This window comes from Archocentrus centrarchus, chromosome 2 (genome assembly GCF_007364275.1).
Source record: "Archocentrus centrarchus isolate MPI-CPG fArcCen1 chromosome 2, fArcCen1, whole genome shotgun sequence".
Taxonomy (NCBI): Eukaryota; Metazoa; Chordata; class Actinopteri; order Cichliformes; family Cichlidae; genus Archocentrus; species Archocentrus centrarchus.
In genome coordinates, this window is record NC_044347.1 from 13,784,939 (window position 1) to 13,805,056 (window position 20,118).

Below are 20,118 nucleotides of genomic sequence, written 5' to 3' on the forward strand. Positions count from 1 at the left end.
TTGAACCGTTAGAAAAGGATGTCTTTATTTAATAAACATAATGGACTGAAATAAAATTTGTGTTTGAAGTCATAATAGCGCCCTCATCACCTCATCGCCAATGTTTGTGTGCAGCTTTAGTTGAACCAGGAGAGGGCGACATTGCTCTTATGTGTGATTTACATGCATTTCCTGTGATGACGCGTGTAAGGATTGTGATGCCATGCGATAACAAACTGGCCCCAACTCCATTTGTTAACAAAAAGTCTTACTTCACATCTATGATGGCATCTCGTCTTTGATCCCAGCAACTGTCCCACAAATTGCATATTCAGCTTTTGTCTTTATTCTCTTGTTGAAGATTGGTGCAACTATAAAACAAGTGTTTCAAATAAATGTTTTGCAGGTGTTTTTTTTTTTTTCCCCTAAATTCACAGTTACAGCCATGTGAGTGGATTTGTGTTAAAAAAGCAGTCAAACAGGTGTACCTAATGAAGTGGCCATGACTGGAAATACTGCAAACTGAGTTATGACAAACTGGGAACATATTTTAATATAGCTTATTTAGCTTATTTAATGTATAAACTTCCATGCTTTACGCAGAATGAAGTGTGATCAAGCGCAGGCAAAAAGCAGAGACTGCACAATGAGCTGATGATGTGCAGAAGAGAAACATGATGGATTTTTGGGAAAAATAAAAAATAAATACATTTTTTGCCTTCAGTTTTTACTTCTGAGCCTGCCTTCAGTGCATTAGTTTCCTGTTGAAATGCCTTCTTGGTCCAGTGCTGAAACCAAACTGAGGTATTAAAGCTTTAGCCTCTAGGTGGCAGCTGGCTACCATTTCCAGTTTGTTAGAGGAGAAACTCAAGTCCAGTTTGCATGGCTGAAACGTTATAAAAGCACAAACAAAGACATCTTTAATTTAGAACATTTTATTAAAATGTTTCACTCATTCGGTCCATCACAGTAACAAACGTGTCAGGGTTTTGTGAAATGTGCCGTGGTGAATATTACAGACGGTGCTACATTAGGCCGTATGCAACTGCGAAACGTCCCCAGAACATGTTAACAGCAGTTTACTCACTTTAAATTCATAAGATCAAATGTACAAATAAGTGCAAATGTTAGTAAACAACAAAAAAAAAAAAAAGAGAAACAAATTAAGAGATTTTATACAAAGTGCAACAAGAACTGTTCCCCCTCGTCGGTCAGACAATTTTAAAGTGTTAATATGCACAAAACTTGTGTAAACATTCAGATATTTTGGTCAAGATTTACATTTAAAACTGAATATTGGATCAATTAATAATGTATGTATGTATGTATGCACACTTAATAGTTAGATTTGTACATGAATACATTGTTTAAGATGTTTCTTGTAAAAATTGGAACAAATATGCCCAAACAAACAGGGACTGATTAAACTTTAGCAGCATCACAGGTGCTTGTTGCCATGGGGGGCAAAACAAACCAAAAAAAAAACCTTTACCTGATTAGTCAAATCTTTTTATTTATTGAAAATAAATGTGATATAAATAAATGTGATAGACAGTATCACAAGGCTCATTTAAAGAAAAAACTGGCAGCCCTCTTTAGTGGGTTAGTATTACTGGTACCCAACAGTCAGCAGTTTATTGCACAAGAGCAGCAGGGAACAGCTCCCCGTTGGCACAGACCAAACTCGTCGATTGTGTAGCAGTCAGCGAATTTAGGGGCTGACGTGCAAACGGTCAAACGCAGATAAAGAAAACCCGACTTCCCCGAAGAAATTCTGCATAGAATCTGAGGGATGGGTTCATGAAGACCCTCGGCCGCCGTCCAACTATTCTATGCAGGATCTCAGGTTTAAGGTCATCAACAGTTACTTTTTGGTCAAAAACCTTTCAGTGTCTCCACGGAAAACGTGATGTTGAGGAGCAGCGAGTCACCCCAGCCAGCGGGGCGCCACTGCACTACCGCACCGCCGCGTCTGTTCGTCAGTAGCAGCCGTCTCGCCACGTGCTGTCGCGTAGGGCACTCAGGGTGGACAAGCTCTTTGGAGGAGTCAGTAAACTGAGGGAACAGAAGGAGGAGTAAAGTCAGAGGACAGACAGGAGATCCCACAGTGTCTCAGTTTACTGACATATTGTCAGACAGCTGCATTAAAGCCAGACAAAGACTGACAGGACAGTCAATGATGTGGCTCTCATACCAGGTAAAGACATCAACTAGATCCATACATCTCAGAAACCCCACCGGTAAGCTGCAGACACCATCGACCATAGCAGTGAGCTTATTTATGTAGCACTTTTCAAAATCTGCATTAAGAAGTATTTTACAAGTTCCCACCATTTCGTTCTAGTTAATACGGTGATTCAAATTTAGCTTTTATCAAACCAGAGCCCCAGACTTTTTACAACCAGACTGGAATTTACCAGCATTGAATCATAAGCTGCGACCCAATGACATGAATGTTGGTTCTGCCAGAATTTAGGTGGAGGAAATTATTTTATCTAGTTTTGCACCATACGACAGGAGTCATTAAGAGAAATCAATGCACCAGGGACTGATTGTCTAAGCGGCCTTTATATCTGTATCATAAATGAACAGATGCTCCATGTGTCTCAATCATATGCCCAAGTGGGAAAATATGCAAGGAGAAGAAGATCAGGCCCAAGACTGACCCCTGTGCAACACCAAATCTAACAAGTGAAAACACGGAACCTCCTATTTGAAAAATAGGACAGAAATCATGCTGAAATTGCACCAGATATTCCCACTCAGTACCCCAGTCTGTCCAATAACATGCTGCGATTGCAGTGAAGGCAATGCTAAAGGTCTCACAGCACCAGGACTGAGCACACGGCATCATCAGCAGCCATTAAGAGTTCACTGGTGATCGAGTAGTGCAGTCTCAGTGCTGTGGTACCCATGAAACCCTGACTGGAACCTCCCCAAAATGCTGTTCCTTCTACGGCACACAGGAGTGCACATTTTTCCCTAAAATGTTTCATATAAAAACATCACTTAAAATCTCAAACAATCCTTCAAATCCCTCCAACCTTACTGTGGTGGAGGGGTTGGTGTGCCCTAGTGATCCCAGGAGTATGGTCTCTCACACAGAGCACAATGTTGGGCTTCACAGAAGAGCACAGAATACATTTCCTTTTAAGGTTTACCTTCGTGCTGGTTGGGCCACCTTGCTGCGGGGGGCGGAGCTTGTGGTACCAACAAAGGAGGCGGGGCGGGGCAGGCCGCTGCGTGCAGTGCTTGAGGTGGAGGCGGTGGGTGTCCCCGCTCCACCTGCAGGTTTACTGAGCAAAGGGATCCCGCTGTTACTCCCACCGCTGCTGCTGCTGTTCAGAGACTGGAGGCTGATGGAGGTGGGCATGGACGGTGAGCCTTTGATAGTGGGACTGACGTAGGCGGTGGCCTTCAGAGGCGGCCGGGACAATGAGGAGAAGTTCCCAACGCTCTGGACCCTGTTTTGGAGTTGGCCTGGAGAAGGGACTGAAGGCGAGCAGAGACAAACTGAAATTAGAAAACTTTAGTGCCTTTTCTCCAAATTAATTTTTGTGTGGACTGTCCCTTTAATAACAGAAGCAAAGCGGTGTCTTACTGGAGGACTGCAGTCGAGCCAGCCCGCTGGACGAATCAAAGCTCTGGCTGTTACGAAGCAAAGAAGGGGAAGCACTGGGATTGGCTGGTATGGGCACACTGGGCATGCTGGGAGCTCTGACGAGGTTGGGCATACTCCTCCGCAGCTTATCTAACAGAGACAGAACCAGCCGACAGATTTAAGATGTTCAGAGCTGCGCCAGGCCAGATTAATATACTTATCTTTAGAGTCTGCAAACAGAAAGGGTTCAAAACAAAACACAGAAACAAAAACCATCATAGGTTGAACTATTTTTAAGATAGCACAGGAAAGAAGATCAGAGGCAGCTTTATGAGCCAACAGTTTCCAGCCCCCTCAGTCAGATATACACTAACACTAATCCCATCCAACTCCCGGGTCTCCGCCTTGAAATGGAAACACGCTGCAGCCTGAGAGCTTTAGGAGCGGTTGTACAAGAGGATTAAACAGAGTTTATGAAGCAGGTAGAGCATCAGCGAGGTCAGGACCCGGACATTATGACAGTTTGAATGAGAAGAAAACCCCCACATAAAAACCCCCCCAAAAAACCTCATATTTTAATGTTCAGAGCTAAAATTTTTATGGATGAGGTTAAAAGTATTGAACCATATTTTGACTTACTCTCATATTCGGCTGGACGCCATGACGACGTTTTCCCAAAACATGTCCAACATCATACACGCACACAGTAATACACACAAATATCACACACAAAACATGGACACAAAAAATTTTTAATTAGTGCTATATTCAAAGCATTAATGGGTAAGAACCAGAACTACACTGATTCTGAACAGTTTTAATCCACATCTGCTGACAGATGGAAATAACTTTCCTTCTGCACCTGAAAGTCAAATATGCTGGTTTGCACCAATACATGAACAGGCAGTGGCTGCGGGTTCGAGTCTGATCCACTGCCCTTTGCTCTCTCCCCCCTTTCCTGTCACAGCTCCACTATTCAATTAGAGAAAAGAGGAGAAAAAAAAAAAGCTCCAAATAAATAAATAAATATTCCTCTGCCTGTTCTTCCACCCAAATAGTTCTCTTATAAGTTTCCTGAAGATTAAAAAAAAACAAAAAAAACAAAAAAAAGATAATTTTAATTATTTTTTCCTCAGTACTTTTACCTAGCAACCATGCTATGCTAGACAAATGCCTACTGCCGCTGCTGGAAAAATAAGATCTGCAACTTCAGAAGAAGGCTGGAAGAATGAGCTGAAAGGGAAACTGATCAGTGCAGATTTAAGGCTACTTTTTCCTGCTCTTTGACAACTTCCACACTAAACAGCTTTGTTTCTTAGTTTTAGATCAAATTCCACCTTTCCTCACCTGATCCTGGTCTGAAGCCCTGCTGCTCGGCTGCGCAGGTACTGCCCAGCCCCAGCCCCAAACCCCCCTGAGGCTGGGCCTGGAGCGCAGGTTGAACGGCGAACCCAGCGGAAGGGTACGGAGGGGTGGAGGGGGTGGAAGGAGGGGTGCACAGAGAGCTGGTGCTTCTTCGCCAGTCTCGGATGCTGGAGAAGGTGTGGGAGTGGGGCAGGCGGGTGAGGCGCGGCTGCGGTGGCGGCAGGAGACCGTAGTCTTCGTCGTCCTCCTCGTCTTCCTCCTCCAGGTCGGGGCCGGTGCTGAGCTGGCTGAGCTGGAAGGTGAAGCTCTGGCTGCGGCGGTTGGCCAGGACGGACGACGTGCTGGCGAGGTCCTGCCTTAGACCTGGGGGAGCGAGATATGAGGACCAGCGTGCAAAACAAACAAACACACACACACACACACACACACACACACACACACACACACACACACACACACACACTCATCACCTCCTGGGGTTAATGAAGCTGAAGTAGCGATGGGCTCTGAGATCTGGTGCCATATGTTAAATTATTAGAGGAGGGAACAATAGAGACAGATGGACAGCAGGAGAAGTGAGTTGGCTCAAATGACACACAGACAATCACAAAAAACTGACATAACAGCCAAATATGAAATCTATTTTCACACCAATGTCCTGATAGCACCTTTTTCTTTATAAAGATTCATATTTATAGGTTATTTTTACACACCCTTGCAGGTCGAACAAACTACTAGCATCAATCTACTGCTCAAACCAAAAATCAGGAACAATACAGCCAGTGTGCAGATGAAAGTCCTGCTACTTACTCTCCTCCTGCAGCCGGGCCATAACCTGGACATCGGTGAGGTCCTGCAGCTTGTATCCCAGAGCGATGGAGTCGTCCTCCGCCTCCGACGCGCCGAGGTCGCTGTCCAGGGATGACTGCGGGCTGAGGGCGGAACGCCGCAGGCTGCGACCTTAAAACAAAAACGAGAACCGAGAAGTCAGACTTTCTTCCCTCGTGACTCACTTCACGCTGCAGAGTTAAACAAACGAGACAGCTCAAGTTTTGGCAGCTCTAATGAGAGAAGCACCCTTCAGTCTTCAGAGTGTCCTCCACATAAAGATGAAGGATCCAAACTAATGGAGGGTGATGCTCGGCTCGCGGAATTAGAGCCCATTAAGCAGCAGAGAGGCAGAAATATTATGAGAGAGGTTACAAAAACCTCTCCACAGTTAATGATCTGCCTGATATGTGCTCCCTGTGACTGCGCTCTAAAATAATCCCTTCCATTAGTGGCATTATTCCCATTTCTTCATGAGCTTCTTTTGGGGGAAATCTTTAACTCAGGCTGACTCTGAAATTTAAAAAAAAAAAAAAAAAAACTCCTATCACTAAAAAAAGTAGAGTATTAAAAACATCTGTGGGTTATGCCGACTAAAATCAGTCTCTGCAAAGAGACTTTTCAGTTCTGAGATCAGCACAAATGAAATTCATTTCCAATGGAGGAAAAAAGCTCAGGTCAGCATCATCAGGTAAAACAAACCCTGTGAAGGTTGTTTCCCCCTTTTCAGGCAGATGAATTTAATCTTATAACATGTGTTTAGTCAAGTGCTCTATGAATAAAGAGAAGCAGCCTCATTAAAAGTGTTGCCAGCTTTTAGGACTATCATTAAATTTATAATCAGAGATGCTGAGAGCCTCAATAAAAGGCCGAATATGGGCTGGGCCGCCTACAGGAGCTCATCTTCCATGTTTTATTGGTCAGATGCTGCCAACACTACTTCTTTCATCACAACAGGCTTGTAGTTAAGTTTGACAAACCCTGGGGTGACTTACTGAGTTGGCAACCACCTTCCTGCCAGAGAAAAATGAACGCCGGTAACAGAAACGCATCCCGGTTCATAAAGCAAGGCCCGGTCGACGGCCCCGAACAGCATGAAGTCATATCGGTGACACAGAAGAGGCAGCGAGGCTCGTGTTTGGAAGAGCATGCGTAAAGGCTCTTCAGCGCCACTGCCATGGAAATAAGCTTTGGGCAAACACCCACCACTGAGCCCCCGCGGCAGTTATTTTGAGCTGCTACATGTTGCTCAGGATGTGAGCTCCCTCCCTTCAGGGCTGAGCAGTTTTATTCCCTGCAGCCTCGCCCTCTGCCGTGTCTGGAACATTGTTTTTTTTTTCCCCTCCCCATCACTAATAATGCACTCGATTCCTCTTTGCCCTCAAACCACATTCATATGCAGCAGCGAAACGTAGTCTCATAATGAGGAACAAGGAGGGCTGCACTTTTAAGAAAGAAAAAAAAATAAAATAAATGTGAGGGAAACGACATCTCAATGAAAATATATTCTCCAACTTCACCACTTACTCGGGAGAATGATTGGAATAATGTATAAAAAGCTTGTGGATGACCCAGTTTTTCTCCCCGGCACATTCATATTCTGGCTGCGATACATGTTAAATTTTTAACATTTGTAAGGAAAATCGACACGTTTTTAAACAAGAGAAGCGAAGGCAGCCTTACTTCGGGTGGCTGGGTGAGGAAGGAACGTGGGGGTCCTCTCAGCTACAGGGGAGAGCTCCTTCCCGATGGGACTGAGAGTCCGATGGAGGACCGGGTGGAGCGAGGAGGAGATGGAAGGAACTGAGGCACGGATGGAGGGTAAAACAATCAGATTTTTTAGAAGAAAAGCATGTTTCAGAGAGCTGATAAAGTTCTAATTTAGCTCATCTACATTTGCAGAGATGAAGGTATTTAAGCTGTTGTATTTATACTATAATGTTAAAGTATACACATTATATTATATTAAAATTTGTACTGTAATAAAGAGGAAATTCAAGTTATGGCCAGCTGACTATGGGGCTTTTAAAAAAAGAAAAAGAAAGAAAAAATAATAAGATCAATTCAATTCAATTCAATTTTATTTATATAGCGCCAAATCACAACAAACTGTCGCCTCAAGGCGCTTTGTATTGTGGGTAAAGACCCTACAATAATACAGAGAAAACCCAACAGTCAAAACGACCCCCTATGAGCAGCACTTGGCGACAGTGGAAAGGAAAAACTCAAACATGGGTACCGTGTCTTTCAGATGACTGGGGAGTGGAGCAGGGTTTGGCCGGAGAGGAAGCACTGATGGGAGACACTCCGGCAACTCGACTCAGAGGAGGGCCGGGAGAGGAGGAGGGAGAGGGGCTGGATAGGGAGCTACGCCACCTGGAGACTGAAGAGGGAGGAAGAGGAGAGGGGGGGAAACAAGCGTGAAGTTAGCATGCATACATTTTATTTTATAATTAAAATAAATAAATAAAGTCTCCCACAGCTTGTAGTTGGCATGTAGGGAGCTGAAGGCTTCTTGTTGAGGATAAAGAAAGAAAAATTCCCAAACACACATCAGTGAGCTACACTCTTGTACAAGAAAACATGTTCATAAGATTTCTGCCCTTTTGAACATAAATTTTGTGGTTTGTGAGAGGTTTTCTGCGGGGCCTAAAATGCAGGGAAAATGGCCAGCAGGGGGCGACTCCTCAGATACTAAACACAAGTCAGATTGTACAGAAGTCTACGGAAAAGAAAAAAAAAAAAAAATGGCCGTACTTCTCACTGAATTTACAACCTCAATAAAACAATTTCTTGATGGGTTTAATCCATTGGTTTCAAATCTTATTTAATTCAATATGGTAGACAGACTGGCTCTTATACAGCGCTTTTCTGCTCTACTTTGAGCACTCGAAGTGCATTACACAACCTCATTCACACAAGCACTTCCTTCTATGTTTAAGTGCTTTCTATCTAACGTTCATACTTTTCATACTCTGATGGTCGCATCAGAGAGCAACTTGGGGTTCAGTATCTCACCCAAGGATGCTGAGGCGCGCAGACTGGAGCAGACATGGATCGAACCGCCAACCTTCCGACTGGTAGGCAACTTCCTCTACCTCCTGAGCCACAGCCACCCCAAACATGAGGTTTATTTTATAAATGTTGGTCCCAGGGTATGACACTGGGTGTGATTACATGTCTTATTTACAGGCTATGGTCCCACATAATGACAGCAGGGTGTGACTGATGACACAAAGGTGAAACTAGTTCTTATCATGTGCACCATTCATCCATCTGCAGCAGGGTGTCAAACACACAGTCCAGGGACCAGAGCCTGCCCACTGCTTTTAATAAAAAATAAAAATAAAAAAAAGGGAAAATTGAAAAATTACATACAGATCCCAAAAACACACATCAAAACTGGTTTTGGGAATGGATAAAGCAGGCTAACATTAAGCTTCTGGAATGCGTTCCCAAAGCACCGACCTCAATCTTATTGTAAATTTGTGGACTGCCTTGATTTAATACATCAGCATTTCTTTACAACACTGAAAAGCTGAGATGTATTCTTGAAACTACACTTATTTTCCTTAATGCATCTCAGGGATTAGTTGTATAGTTAAACTAATGCTTAAGGACAGGGAGTATTCCATTAACTACCTCATATTGAATTATATAATAAAACAGCAGGTTGCTGTTTCTATAGATCGGGCAGTTCTGTAACGTCACTGGTTCAGCGATTTCCATTTAAAAAGGAGACTTTGAAATAACTGGAAAACTCATAGATTTCCCTCACTGTTCCTGGACCAGTCATACTTACCGTTAAAGCCCTGATCCAGGAGAAAGTTGAGTGTAATTAACAGAAGTATGGATCAGTTGTTTGGATCAGATATCCCGACTCAAAGCCGAATCAGATACTGGTGACAATTCAGCTTTGTGTTGTTCTGTGTTTACTTCACCGAGCATGACAGCAAAGCGGCAGCAGCTTGGAGGCATTTTAGTGCCACACCAACGGCTTTTAGCTGCTTATTTGTAAATGATTTTTTTACTGCAGACCGTGCAGTGAGCGAGTGGACGTGACAGAAACCAAAGAGGCTCTCCCTCGTTTACTTTCACTCTCATTAAGCTCCTTCAGATCCAGGTAGATGCAGAAGCTAGGAGGACGTAGACGGGAAGCTTTTATTTCACTTACATAAGCATAACGACTCTGACAGCTCGATTAATGCAATTTCACTTCACCTGTGCCTCGACAGCTCAGCGTGGGCGTGCGAGGAGCAAAAGGAGAAGCCAGCCTGTAAATGACAGCCATCTGCGGCAGCTGATGTGATTGATTCTGAGTCACTTCCACAGTGAGCAATCCAGCTTATTAATTTATCAGTGGCATCAGAGTGGCACTTTGTATCAGCAAGCAACCAAAAACCACCTCATCCCATCCCTAAATAAGCACACGTCTCCTTAAATTCTATCAGTGAATGCTTGACAGCACTAAGTGACCATTAGTCCCATTCTTTTTCTTTACAGCTTAAAAATAAAAGACTGGCTCTGACAAAAAGACAATAAGCACACAAGGCTCGACATCACAGACGTCTTTGTGTGCGGAGGGCAGCACCGTGCAGCCGCTACCTCACCAGCAGTGTCTGTCACCGACTGCTCTATTCAACAGCTCAGCGGCCGAGGACAAAGCAGGATTCAGCACAACAGAGACGCTCATACAATGCAGCTGTACCTGGTGCTGAGCGTCTCACACACACACGTCTGTTACTATTCATAGAAAACTTGACAGCCTTAATGCACACGCGCACATGCACAGGCAGTATTTTGGGAACGGGGGTGAATAATAATAAAAAAAAAAAAAAAAAAAAAAAATGCTGCATCTCTTATTTAAAAGGTGTGCACGAGTGTGTGAGTGAAGCCTGCGACCACGCAGAGATGCAAGGGAAGGACTTCTCTCCGTTACCTGTCAGCGTGGATATAAGCCACTTAGCCAAGACCCTTTCATGTAAACCGTTTCTATGGCAACGGCTCTCCATTTCACCAGAGAGAGAGAGAGTGTGAGTGTGTGTGAGTGTGTGTGTGTGTGTGAGTGTGTGTGTTGGGTGGAGGTTTAACCGCCTCTGATGCAACAAGCTGCACAGCCGGGGCAACTTCAGAGGATGGAGCCGAGTCAGGGGGTCGAACGCTGTGACCCAAATGCTGACCGACTGCAGCAGCAATTTAAAGTTTAAAGCATGCAAGCGCAGGAGCACACATCAGGCATAAATATACAACAGTTCAATGCAGTAGTGACATTTCACCATAGACATCAAGGTACTCGTGCTATTCCTTTAAATTTGCTCATCAATGCTCGACTCACCTAAAACGAGGTCGAGTTACCATAAAACGCGTCTGACCTCCAGCGTGGCTCTCGTGAAGCCAAGTGTGGCCGAAAAGACGCACTACTGATATTCACTCAAAATTACGCTGAACGAAAGCACGTGTTGAATTTACATTTCACAATATGACATTCTGGCTGCAACACTAGACTCAAACAGAGCAGCTTTGCATGATTCACAGTTCAAAATAATGCTCATTTATCTGATACTGGGCCTTTGGACAGCTCCTCAGGTTAGGGTTAGAAACAAGCCGTGCTGGCTGCTCTTCCGACCGACTATTTAAAAAAAAAAAAAAAAAAAAAAAGAAAGCCAAGTGGCTTCCACGCCTCAGATGACCATATAATTGATGTTTCCTCTTGATGACCCTTGAACATCTGGCCATGTTTAATATGAACTGACACATCATAACAGGATAGATATGACAGAAAATGAGGAAACTCTTAATGGACGCCACAGGATACCATTTTTTCTTGATTAAAATCACAAGTTGTTCTTTTAGATGTAAGAAAATAGTAAATAGACTGGACTTTAGGGAAATGTGAGTGGCAATGTGACATTATCTAGATGAATTTTTCCTATGAAAATGCACAGGTCGCCTACTGGGAGGCAGCCTGTCTCCAAACAGCTGCAGACTGATGCAAGCTGACTGCAATCACTTTCAGATTGGTGGAGGTTTGCAAATAATTGGCATCCAATAAATCAACGCAGATTGACTGCAACTTGTAGGCAATCTGTGCCAGTCTGCTCCAATGAGTGCAACGCAGCTTTGTGCAATAGGAGGACTCAACTGGTTATATTTCTACATAAAAGCAAGGCTGCCGAGTGCCTGTGTCATTCTGCACATAAATCTCCATTCTGTAGCAACTACATCACTATATGTGGAAGAGTTTCCATTACAGATCGACGAGGTTCTGGCTGAACTCTGAATGCAAGACGTTACTGTGAATTTCTGGTAACATTTGGTGGCAAAAGTATTTACTGAGATCGCAGATCACCTGATGGATGTGGCCATTTTCTTATGGACATCTAGACTGGACTCCTTTTTGAAACCAGGAGTCACCCCTGGTGGGTCACTGCGTCAAATTCAGATTACTTTTCATTAGCACTAAACATTAAATCAAGGCTGAGTACGACAGAAATGTTGGTGAACCTAAACTCTGACTTGAGGACGGTGCTGGAGGACGTTTATCTAGACATGAGCCATGCTGCCATTAGAGACTTGCTGAAGCTGGATCAGGAGGGAGGGGATGCTTTTCCAGGAAGAACAGACATAAACACAGGGTTTAAATTTGGCCTCCTTGGTGCATTTCTGTATTCATTAATTTAAACAAAAACATAACTGACAGTAAATCCTGTGTTGACGAGACTGCTTTTTTTCTATAAGCTGTGTGATAAGACTTCCTACACCAACAGCTGGCTCTTGATGAAAGCAGTGATACAGTCTAACTCAAGTATTTTCTTGACTTTAAAACAGCACGTAATTACTTGACTTTCTAAGTATGTGGAGGCTGAGCGGGATCGTGCGCAGACTAACGCGCCCACGCAGGTGAGTCGAGCTCCATCGCGCCTCATTAAAGGCTGCGGGGTGTTAAGCTGCCTGTTCAGCTGAGGCCGTGGGAGCTGTCGCCTCAATTCGCACTTCACAAGCAGCCCTGCCTTCCTCCTCTCACGCACGCGCACACACACACACACACACACACACACACACACACACACACACACACACACACACACACGCCAAACTACAAAGAAACATCGATTTGATGAGGGCTCATAAGCACAGAGACATCTGGACTGATGATACTGATCTGCTTTTTCCAGGTCACCTGTCGATAAACTCCAGACATGAAATCCCTTTTTTTTTTTTTTTTTTTTTTTTTTTTTATATAAATAAACAGACTCGTGAGGTAACCATGACAACACAAAGCCAAGCTATCGATTCGCTGGTCTGCTCTCTGCCTTAACCTGCTGATATATTTAGACAAACTTCCTGTTTTACTTCCTCAGATCTGTTCCTCCTGCTCCTCAGTGTTGCTCTTTATCACTAAGAGACGGCTGTAATTATGACAGACACGCAGGTCAGCTGACCCAGGTCTGATCTGCCTAATGCTATGAGGTGTGGACAGACTGCAGTCTGCTGCGCCCTGCGGTGCACCGATGAAGGTGATCTGACCTCAGCCTGATCACCGTGACCACAAAGTATTTAGGAAGCATTACTGCCTATCATTAGCTGGCTTTATAAAGTGAATCACTTAAAAAGACTGTGAGTGAGCGCCCTGCCAGTCACTTCCATTCATCTCCAGACCTGCTGATACACCCCCCCCCCCCCCCCCCCCCCCCCCCCCCCCCCCAGGAGGAAGGAGGAACTTGCTGAAATTTATTGTAGTTCTTAAGCTGATTAAACAGATGCAGTGTTACATAAAATTTTGCTGTTGGGTCTTTCCATTGAAAACACCTCCAATCTGACCCATCACAGATTTGTCTGAAAAAGTTCAAGGGGAGAGATACAAAAAACAGGATTAATGCTAAATTTCACATCCTAACTTATCAGCTTTCATAATGGTAAAATGAGAGATCACTTTTTATTATGCACCAGCCCTCATTTCTTTATATTTTGCTTCCAAGCAGCCGGATGTTCTTGTAATTGTTAGAGTGCTCTTGAGCAACAGTTCTCCAGCTTTCTGAAGTTTCTCGTTGGACTTTTTCCATTCATTTTCAGTCCAGTCGTACATGACAATCTTCACAGGAATGTTTGTTAAGCCACTTAACACTGACCTATGAATCATTCAAGCATTAAAGAGGCACCTAACTCAAGGGATGACCCAGTGTTGTTTCCACACATAAGATACAACTTAGCAGGTCTTAAAAGAGAGAGAAAAAAAGAGCTGCCAACAGCAGATGAACAGTACCTTAAATTCATGTCCTTAAGAAACAAGAAAAAAAAAAACAAATTCAGCAGGGACCTAACACGGGACCTGAGAGATGCATCTGGACCATCAGCTGATCCAAATATTGACTTTCAAGCTCGTTAGAATTGTGCAAACTCTCTTTTTGCCCTAATATTCTGTATTTCCATGTGTGTTTCAATAAATCACTGCACCCATTTCCCATTTTCCTAACAAAATATGAAGAAATGAGGGGAGGCTCAAGACTTTTGCACAGCACTGTAGCTGAAGTTTTCTAGATAATAGAATTTTAAAATGGCCCTTCAAAAGAAAAAAAAAAAAAAAAAAAAACGAACAATGTGGGGAAAATATCTAAACATCGACCACTGTTGAGGGGTGATTAGTCCCACTTTAATGTATGCAGGCAAAAGAACATGATGACAAAAAGCAAACTGAGCTCCGTGAACAAACCATAACCCACCACTGAGAACACTTCTATTATACACAAATATGCTAGAACAAGACACAAGCTGCTCAAGCTGAGTGCCTTCAGAACCCAAGCAAACGGCCAACTCTTCATATTCAACAGGTAACAAAAGCAGAGGTGCTTTCTTCTGATTGGCTGCTGCTCACAAACAGAAGATTTTGCAGCAGGTGGGTGGGGGCTTCTGTGCCTGAGATGACCATATTTAGATAACTGCTCTCAGTGACATCAGATCCAAGAAGCTCACTAACAGAGCATTCAGAGCAGTCTGAAAGCCTGAGCCTTTGACTCAAGCGCACCAACCTCATCTGAAAATATTTGATTACAGCTCTTTAAATGTCAGCATTTGCAGGTTTTCTGTATCTTAAGATTTAAAAAAGAAAAAAGGAGGGGTGGTGCATATTATATTGGCGTGACAAATGTAGTGATTTAAACCCGTCAGTGTGTCACTTTTCAGTTACTTGAGAAATTAAGTGGCAGATTAAAATGAGGCATGGCAAACGAGGCTAAACTCCTCCCACAACTAGATCAACAAGCTTTTAAAGAACTCGTCCAAACTTATCTGCTGAACCCGGTGACCGATCCGATCCGTCGTATTTGTGCTCAACAGATTTCTTTACAACAAGCCAGCAGCTGCACTGTGTGCAAAAATCCAGATGAACAACGCTAACACTTCCTCCTGGCCGACATTTGTGTTGTGCAAGACAGTAGGGGCGTGCGAGGTAGCGAGCGCTTGTGTTTTTGGCAAGACACCTAAAAGCTGTGTACATCAGTTTTAAAATAGCCTGGAGGCGAGCAGCACCCTGCAAACTAATCCGCTGCCTCAGCCTTTGGTACAGCGTGCGCTGAACAGCAGAACAAACAAGTAGTGAGGAGATGGGGACTTATATTCCCAACATGAAATACAGTTTATTGAAAAAAGAAAAAGATCTTTCCTCATAACACCCACAGACTGAACTCCAAATTAATGAGCTGGAAACTCCCACTCTTCACTAATCTACACAGAAACATCAGACTGTGCTGTCACCGCTAAATCAGCAGCTATACTGCATCCACCTCACTGTACTTTATGTATGATCCAGCTGTAAAGCCCCGGTACGCAATTCCAAGTAACACTAACCTTTACATGCATTTTTTTTTTTTTTTTTTTTTTTAAAGCTTATTATTATCAAACATATTTTTAGACAACACCCTCAGACCATCTCAAAGCTGGTTTCTTGAACATGACAATGAGTTGTCTCTACTCAAATGGCCTCCACAGTCACCAGATCTTAGTCCAGAGGAGCACCTTTGGGATGTGGAGGAACGGGAGATCCACATCATGGATGTGCAGCTGAGAAATCTGCAGCAACTGTGTGATGCTGTTGTGTCAACATGGACCAAAATCTGAGGAATGTTTCCAGCACCTTGTTGAATCTGCGCCACAAAGAATTAAGGCAGCTCTGAAGACACAAAGAGGGTCCAATGCTAAAGTATTAAAGTGTACCTAATAAAGTGTCTGGTGAATGTATAACATGCATGTCCAAAAGAAGCAAAAGAAAGATGCTCATCAAGTTGCAACATTTTATTTTTTGATCAGTGTGACTTCTTTCAGTCCCACAGCCCGCTCCATTTAAGAGTTTTCTGCTGCTTTCTTGGAGCTGTGTGCTACAGCAGCACTCTCAACAGTAGCTCAAGTCTGGTTTGAGCATTTGTGTCTCCATGTGCACAGTCAGTTGTATGGGTGTGCAAACCAACCTCCCTCGGGGGACCAATCAGAATCCCCCCGCTTGACACAGACACACAAAACACTAACAAACTAGTCGACCCGCACCTTGTTCCAGTCGGAGGGACAGCGACCTCCTGGCGGACTCCACCTCCGATTTGGGGCTGTCCAGAGCCTGCCGGCACCACTGCAGCGGTGTGAGGGAGTCGCTTGTGGTCTCCGACCTGCTGTCCTTTGAGGACATGTATAACCTGGAAAGATGGGGAAGAGTGAAATATTTGACCAGAGATGATGATGTTGCCCAACTAACAGTCCAAAAGAAAAAGTGGAACTAGAAAATGCAGAATTACTGGCATTTTGCACCTAATTTTGTGCTTGAAAGATGTCCAAAACCAATACCTGAGGATGCCCAATTAACCGTTTCCTTGTTTTGTGCCATTTATAGCTGCGGTCACAAGTTTCCACTCATGGGCATGACTGAAACCCCAAATTACCATCACAATGATTTCTTTGAACTGCTCTTTTTCCAGGATGGAACGATTGTACAGCAGACATCTTTAACAACATTAAAAAAAAAACAAAAAAAACAACAATATAAGAGCTGGGTGCACAAGTTTGAATTTATTTTGGATTTTCTCTGATCCACACAGGCTCAAACATTTGCATAAATGTCACTTAGCAAGTTGCAGACGATTTTGGTAGCCATCAACAAGCTTCTGGCATCATTCTGCCTGGATATTTGACCACTCCTCTTGGCAGAATTGGTAGAGTTCATTTAGTTTGATTGGTTTCCTGGCACAGACCCGGCTTTTCAGCGTATTCCACAAATTTTCAATACGGTTGAGGTCAGGGCTTTGGGAAGGCCGTACCGGAGGCTTAAAATATTAGACATTCATGCCCATGATGAGTGGATGGAAACTTCTGACCACTATTACAATGATGGATGGTCATACTCAACGAGGTTATTGTTTGTACAAGTACTCCCTGTGGCCTAAACAATCACTTGGTTTCCAACAGTTTTTTTCTGCTGTTGGTGCTGTGATGTAATATAGATGATACGAAGCTCCACCCACTTGCTCCCCAAACTTGCTCAAAAGAAGCTCAAACAGCTCATGACAGACAGAGGATGAAGTGAGGGGTAGCAGTGTAAGATAAATAAAGATTATTCTGAACTGTGAATCATGCAAAGCTACTCTAGTACGATGGAAATGCTTGTGTTTCTTTCAGCGATAAGTTAACCAATTCAAACTGGACAACTGAGGGCCCTGACATACATTTATAATCTCTCTGCATGCAGTCCCTGGCAGATCACACTTTCCTTTGCGCCACCAACTCATCTCCTCCTGAGTCAGAGGCAATCTCTCTCCCACTCAGCCGAAGGTGGCGCTGAACCTTTATCGAAGCGGGGGAAGAGGCTCGACGCTCATCAGATGGAGTGGATCAGATTATTCTGACAGCCCCAACGATTCTGCTCCGCGGGCAGCATGGAAGGAGCTGAATTATAGATTAAAAACCCCGGCTGACATCAGGTGAGAGCATGACCTGAGCGTGCATGCACCCCTCAGTTGGTATATTCCTCGATGTCTGAGGAGAAGGTGCAGCACTTCAAAGATGGGTTTGATCTCCTGAGTTTCTCACAGATCACAGAGTATAAAAAGCAATTCATAAACGTAGGGATGGTTTGTTACTAAAAGTGGCTCAACACAAACAGTGGTGTTTAATTTATTAAAGTGGTAAATTATTCAGGTAATAATCTGCTTCCTATGCTGATAAGTGGCTACTGATCAACAGTCAGCAAACTGCTGCACCTGAAAATGTGATCACTTTGTTAACTGCAGCCCTTCCTCCCGGCATAAATGCTCTAGTATTCAAAGTAAGTGACTTCCTGTTGATGGGTTTGCACAACATCTCAGAAGTTGCGACAAAAATCAGCAAAATTTCACTTCCTGAATTTGATTTGGCCTCATTTTTAGATGGAAAAGATGCTAAAAAACAAGCAAAACTTCTCAACTCTGGCCCTGGAGTTTAAAAGGTAGAGCTCAGCACAAAGTAATAGCATCTTGTAAGTGGCATTACATGAATTGGGGTTGGCAGACAGGCCTGATAGCCCAATTAACTTCAAGGTACGTGTGTGTGGCTTTGTTTGGGTACTGCAGCGGCTGAAAACAAAGCTTTAAATCCCGAGTTTCAATAGAAATCACATGAGAGGCATCATGACTGAGCAACAAATGGCTGGAAATTAAAAACAAAACAAAAACAAACAAACAAACAAAAAGACAAGCAGTGGATAGTTACCATGTTTCATCAGACTCATCTGAGCAGCTCAGGGAATTCAAATCCAGAAGCTCCAGCTCGTCCAGAACCGACGGGTCGGATGCGTCTTCCTCCTCCTCCTCCTCCCCCGCAGCCGCACTAGCTGCTGCAGCAGCCGCCGCTCCATCCCTGGCGCCGTGCGGGTGGAAATAGTCAAAAGGCTCCTCCGACGCGGCGAATGACCCCAAGGACGACTCGCAGAGGAGGGTGGGCAGCGGGCTGGGGAGGCAGTAACCACCGGCGCTCCCGAGCACGCACACCGGGGATGGTGACAGCACTCCGCCGGCTCGGGTGCGCAGCTGCTCGTTCTGCCGCTCCAGTTTGCGCACCAGCTCCTGCAGCTTCTTCACCTCCAGCTCGGCGTTCAGGGTGTTGCTGTTGCAGTCCACCTCCGGCATGATCGCGGGATTCAGCACGGCCGCCTCCATTGGAGCAAAACACACAAACCAATACTACAATACCAGCCGCCTTCCCACATCCAATTTAGATCAGAAATGGAGGACAGGTAGGGACAAGCTGCTGCTACTGCTGCGCCCTTACTCTCCTTTCTGTATTCGGCAGCGGTAGTAATCTGTCTAGTACGCCTGTCTGGACGCTCACCCAATGGGAGACTATATAACTCCACCCCTCCGCCACACTTACGTATACCCCTCCTTCTTCTTCCTCCACCTCCCTGAGCGGCGGTGGCACTGATTACAGGTAAGGGTGCACCTGTCAGTCCAAAAATTTCTAACACAGTTCCTGTGTTAAGATTTTATGACACTGTAAACATATTCCATTCAAGTATTCCAAACACATTTTTACATGCTCCTTTACTCAATACAAACACGCTCCCTCGGATATTATTTACTTATTATGAACCATTAACAATTAATGATGTTATTTTATAAGGAGATGAAGTTGTAATTAGCAGCACACGCACACCTGTCGGCGATTTGTGGAACTTTGGCGACATCTAGTGGTTGACGACAGTTAATGCATCAAATGGTGAAATTTTGTGATTATTAAAATCACAAAATTTCAATTAACATACTCAAATTTTATATATATATATATATATATATATATATATATATATATATATATATATATATATATATATATATATATATATTAATAATACCACCAATTTACCAAGCATTAAAAGCCTACACTCATCTGGTTGTAGCAGCTTCGTCTTCTGCCTTTGACCTCTGGTCGGATATTACTAAAATACATCGACCTCACTTTATATTTTTCGTTCTATAGACACTAAACGAATACTAGACGATCGACTTTATTAATAAAATCTCAATTTTTGGATAAAAATCATCATAGTCGCTCCAAGCTAATATGCCTTTGACCGTTATTAGCACAAGCTCCGAAAAGACCCGAGTACACGAAGAGGCTGTTCGAGCGTTGCATTATGGGTAATGTGGGCGCTGGGTTCGAAGAAGGAAAACGCTTAAAATAATATCTGGTTCTACTGAACCCCTTGCCAGCCTTTTATTCAATTATTTTGATTTGATTTAAGGAAAAACTTTACTGAACATGTAACATTTAATTTGATGACATCTCAAATCATTTTATATTTTTGCTCCTTCCCCCCAAAAAAGAAGAGGGAA

General features: G+C 43.7%; 1 protein-coding gene across 3 annotated transcripts; it reads right to left on the reverse strand.

Moving 5' to 3' along the window:
• Window positions 1-898: 898 nt before the first annotated feature.
• On the reverse strand, window positions 899-19,882 carry LOC115795727 (SLAIN motif-containing protein 1-like). Of its 3 annotated transcripts, none has more exons than XM_030751777.1 (11): window positions 19,667-19,882; window positions 18,497-18,936; window positions 16,310-16,452; window positions 8,013-8,156; window positions 7,457-7,576; window positions 5,756-5,905; window positions 4,928-5,308; window positions 4,220-4,231; window positions 3,581-3,730; window positions 3,141-3,471; window positions 899-2,034 (listed from the first exon to the last, which is right to left on the reverse strand). In XM_030751777.1, exons 1-11 carry the CDS (start codon window positions 19,730-19,732, stop codon window positions 1,959-1,961), a joined length of 2,013 nt encoding a protein of 670 aa, XP_030607637.1. In that variant the 5' UTR covers window positions 19,733-19,882; the 3' UTR covers window positions 899-1,958. The 3 variants fall into 3 exon arrangements, with proteins under 3 accessions (XP_030607637.1, XP_030607653.1, XP_030607645.1); XM_030751793.1 differs by having other exon boundaries at window positions 19,649-19,882; XM_030751785.1 differs by lacking the exon at window positions 4,220-4,231.
• Window positions 19,883-20,118: the final 236 nt, after the last annotated feature.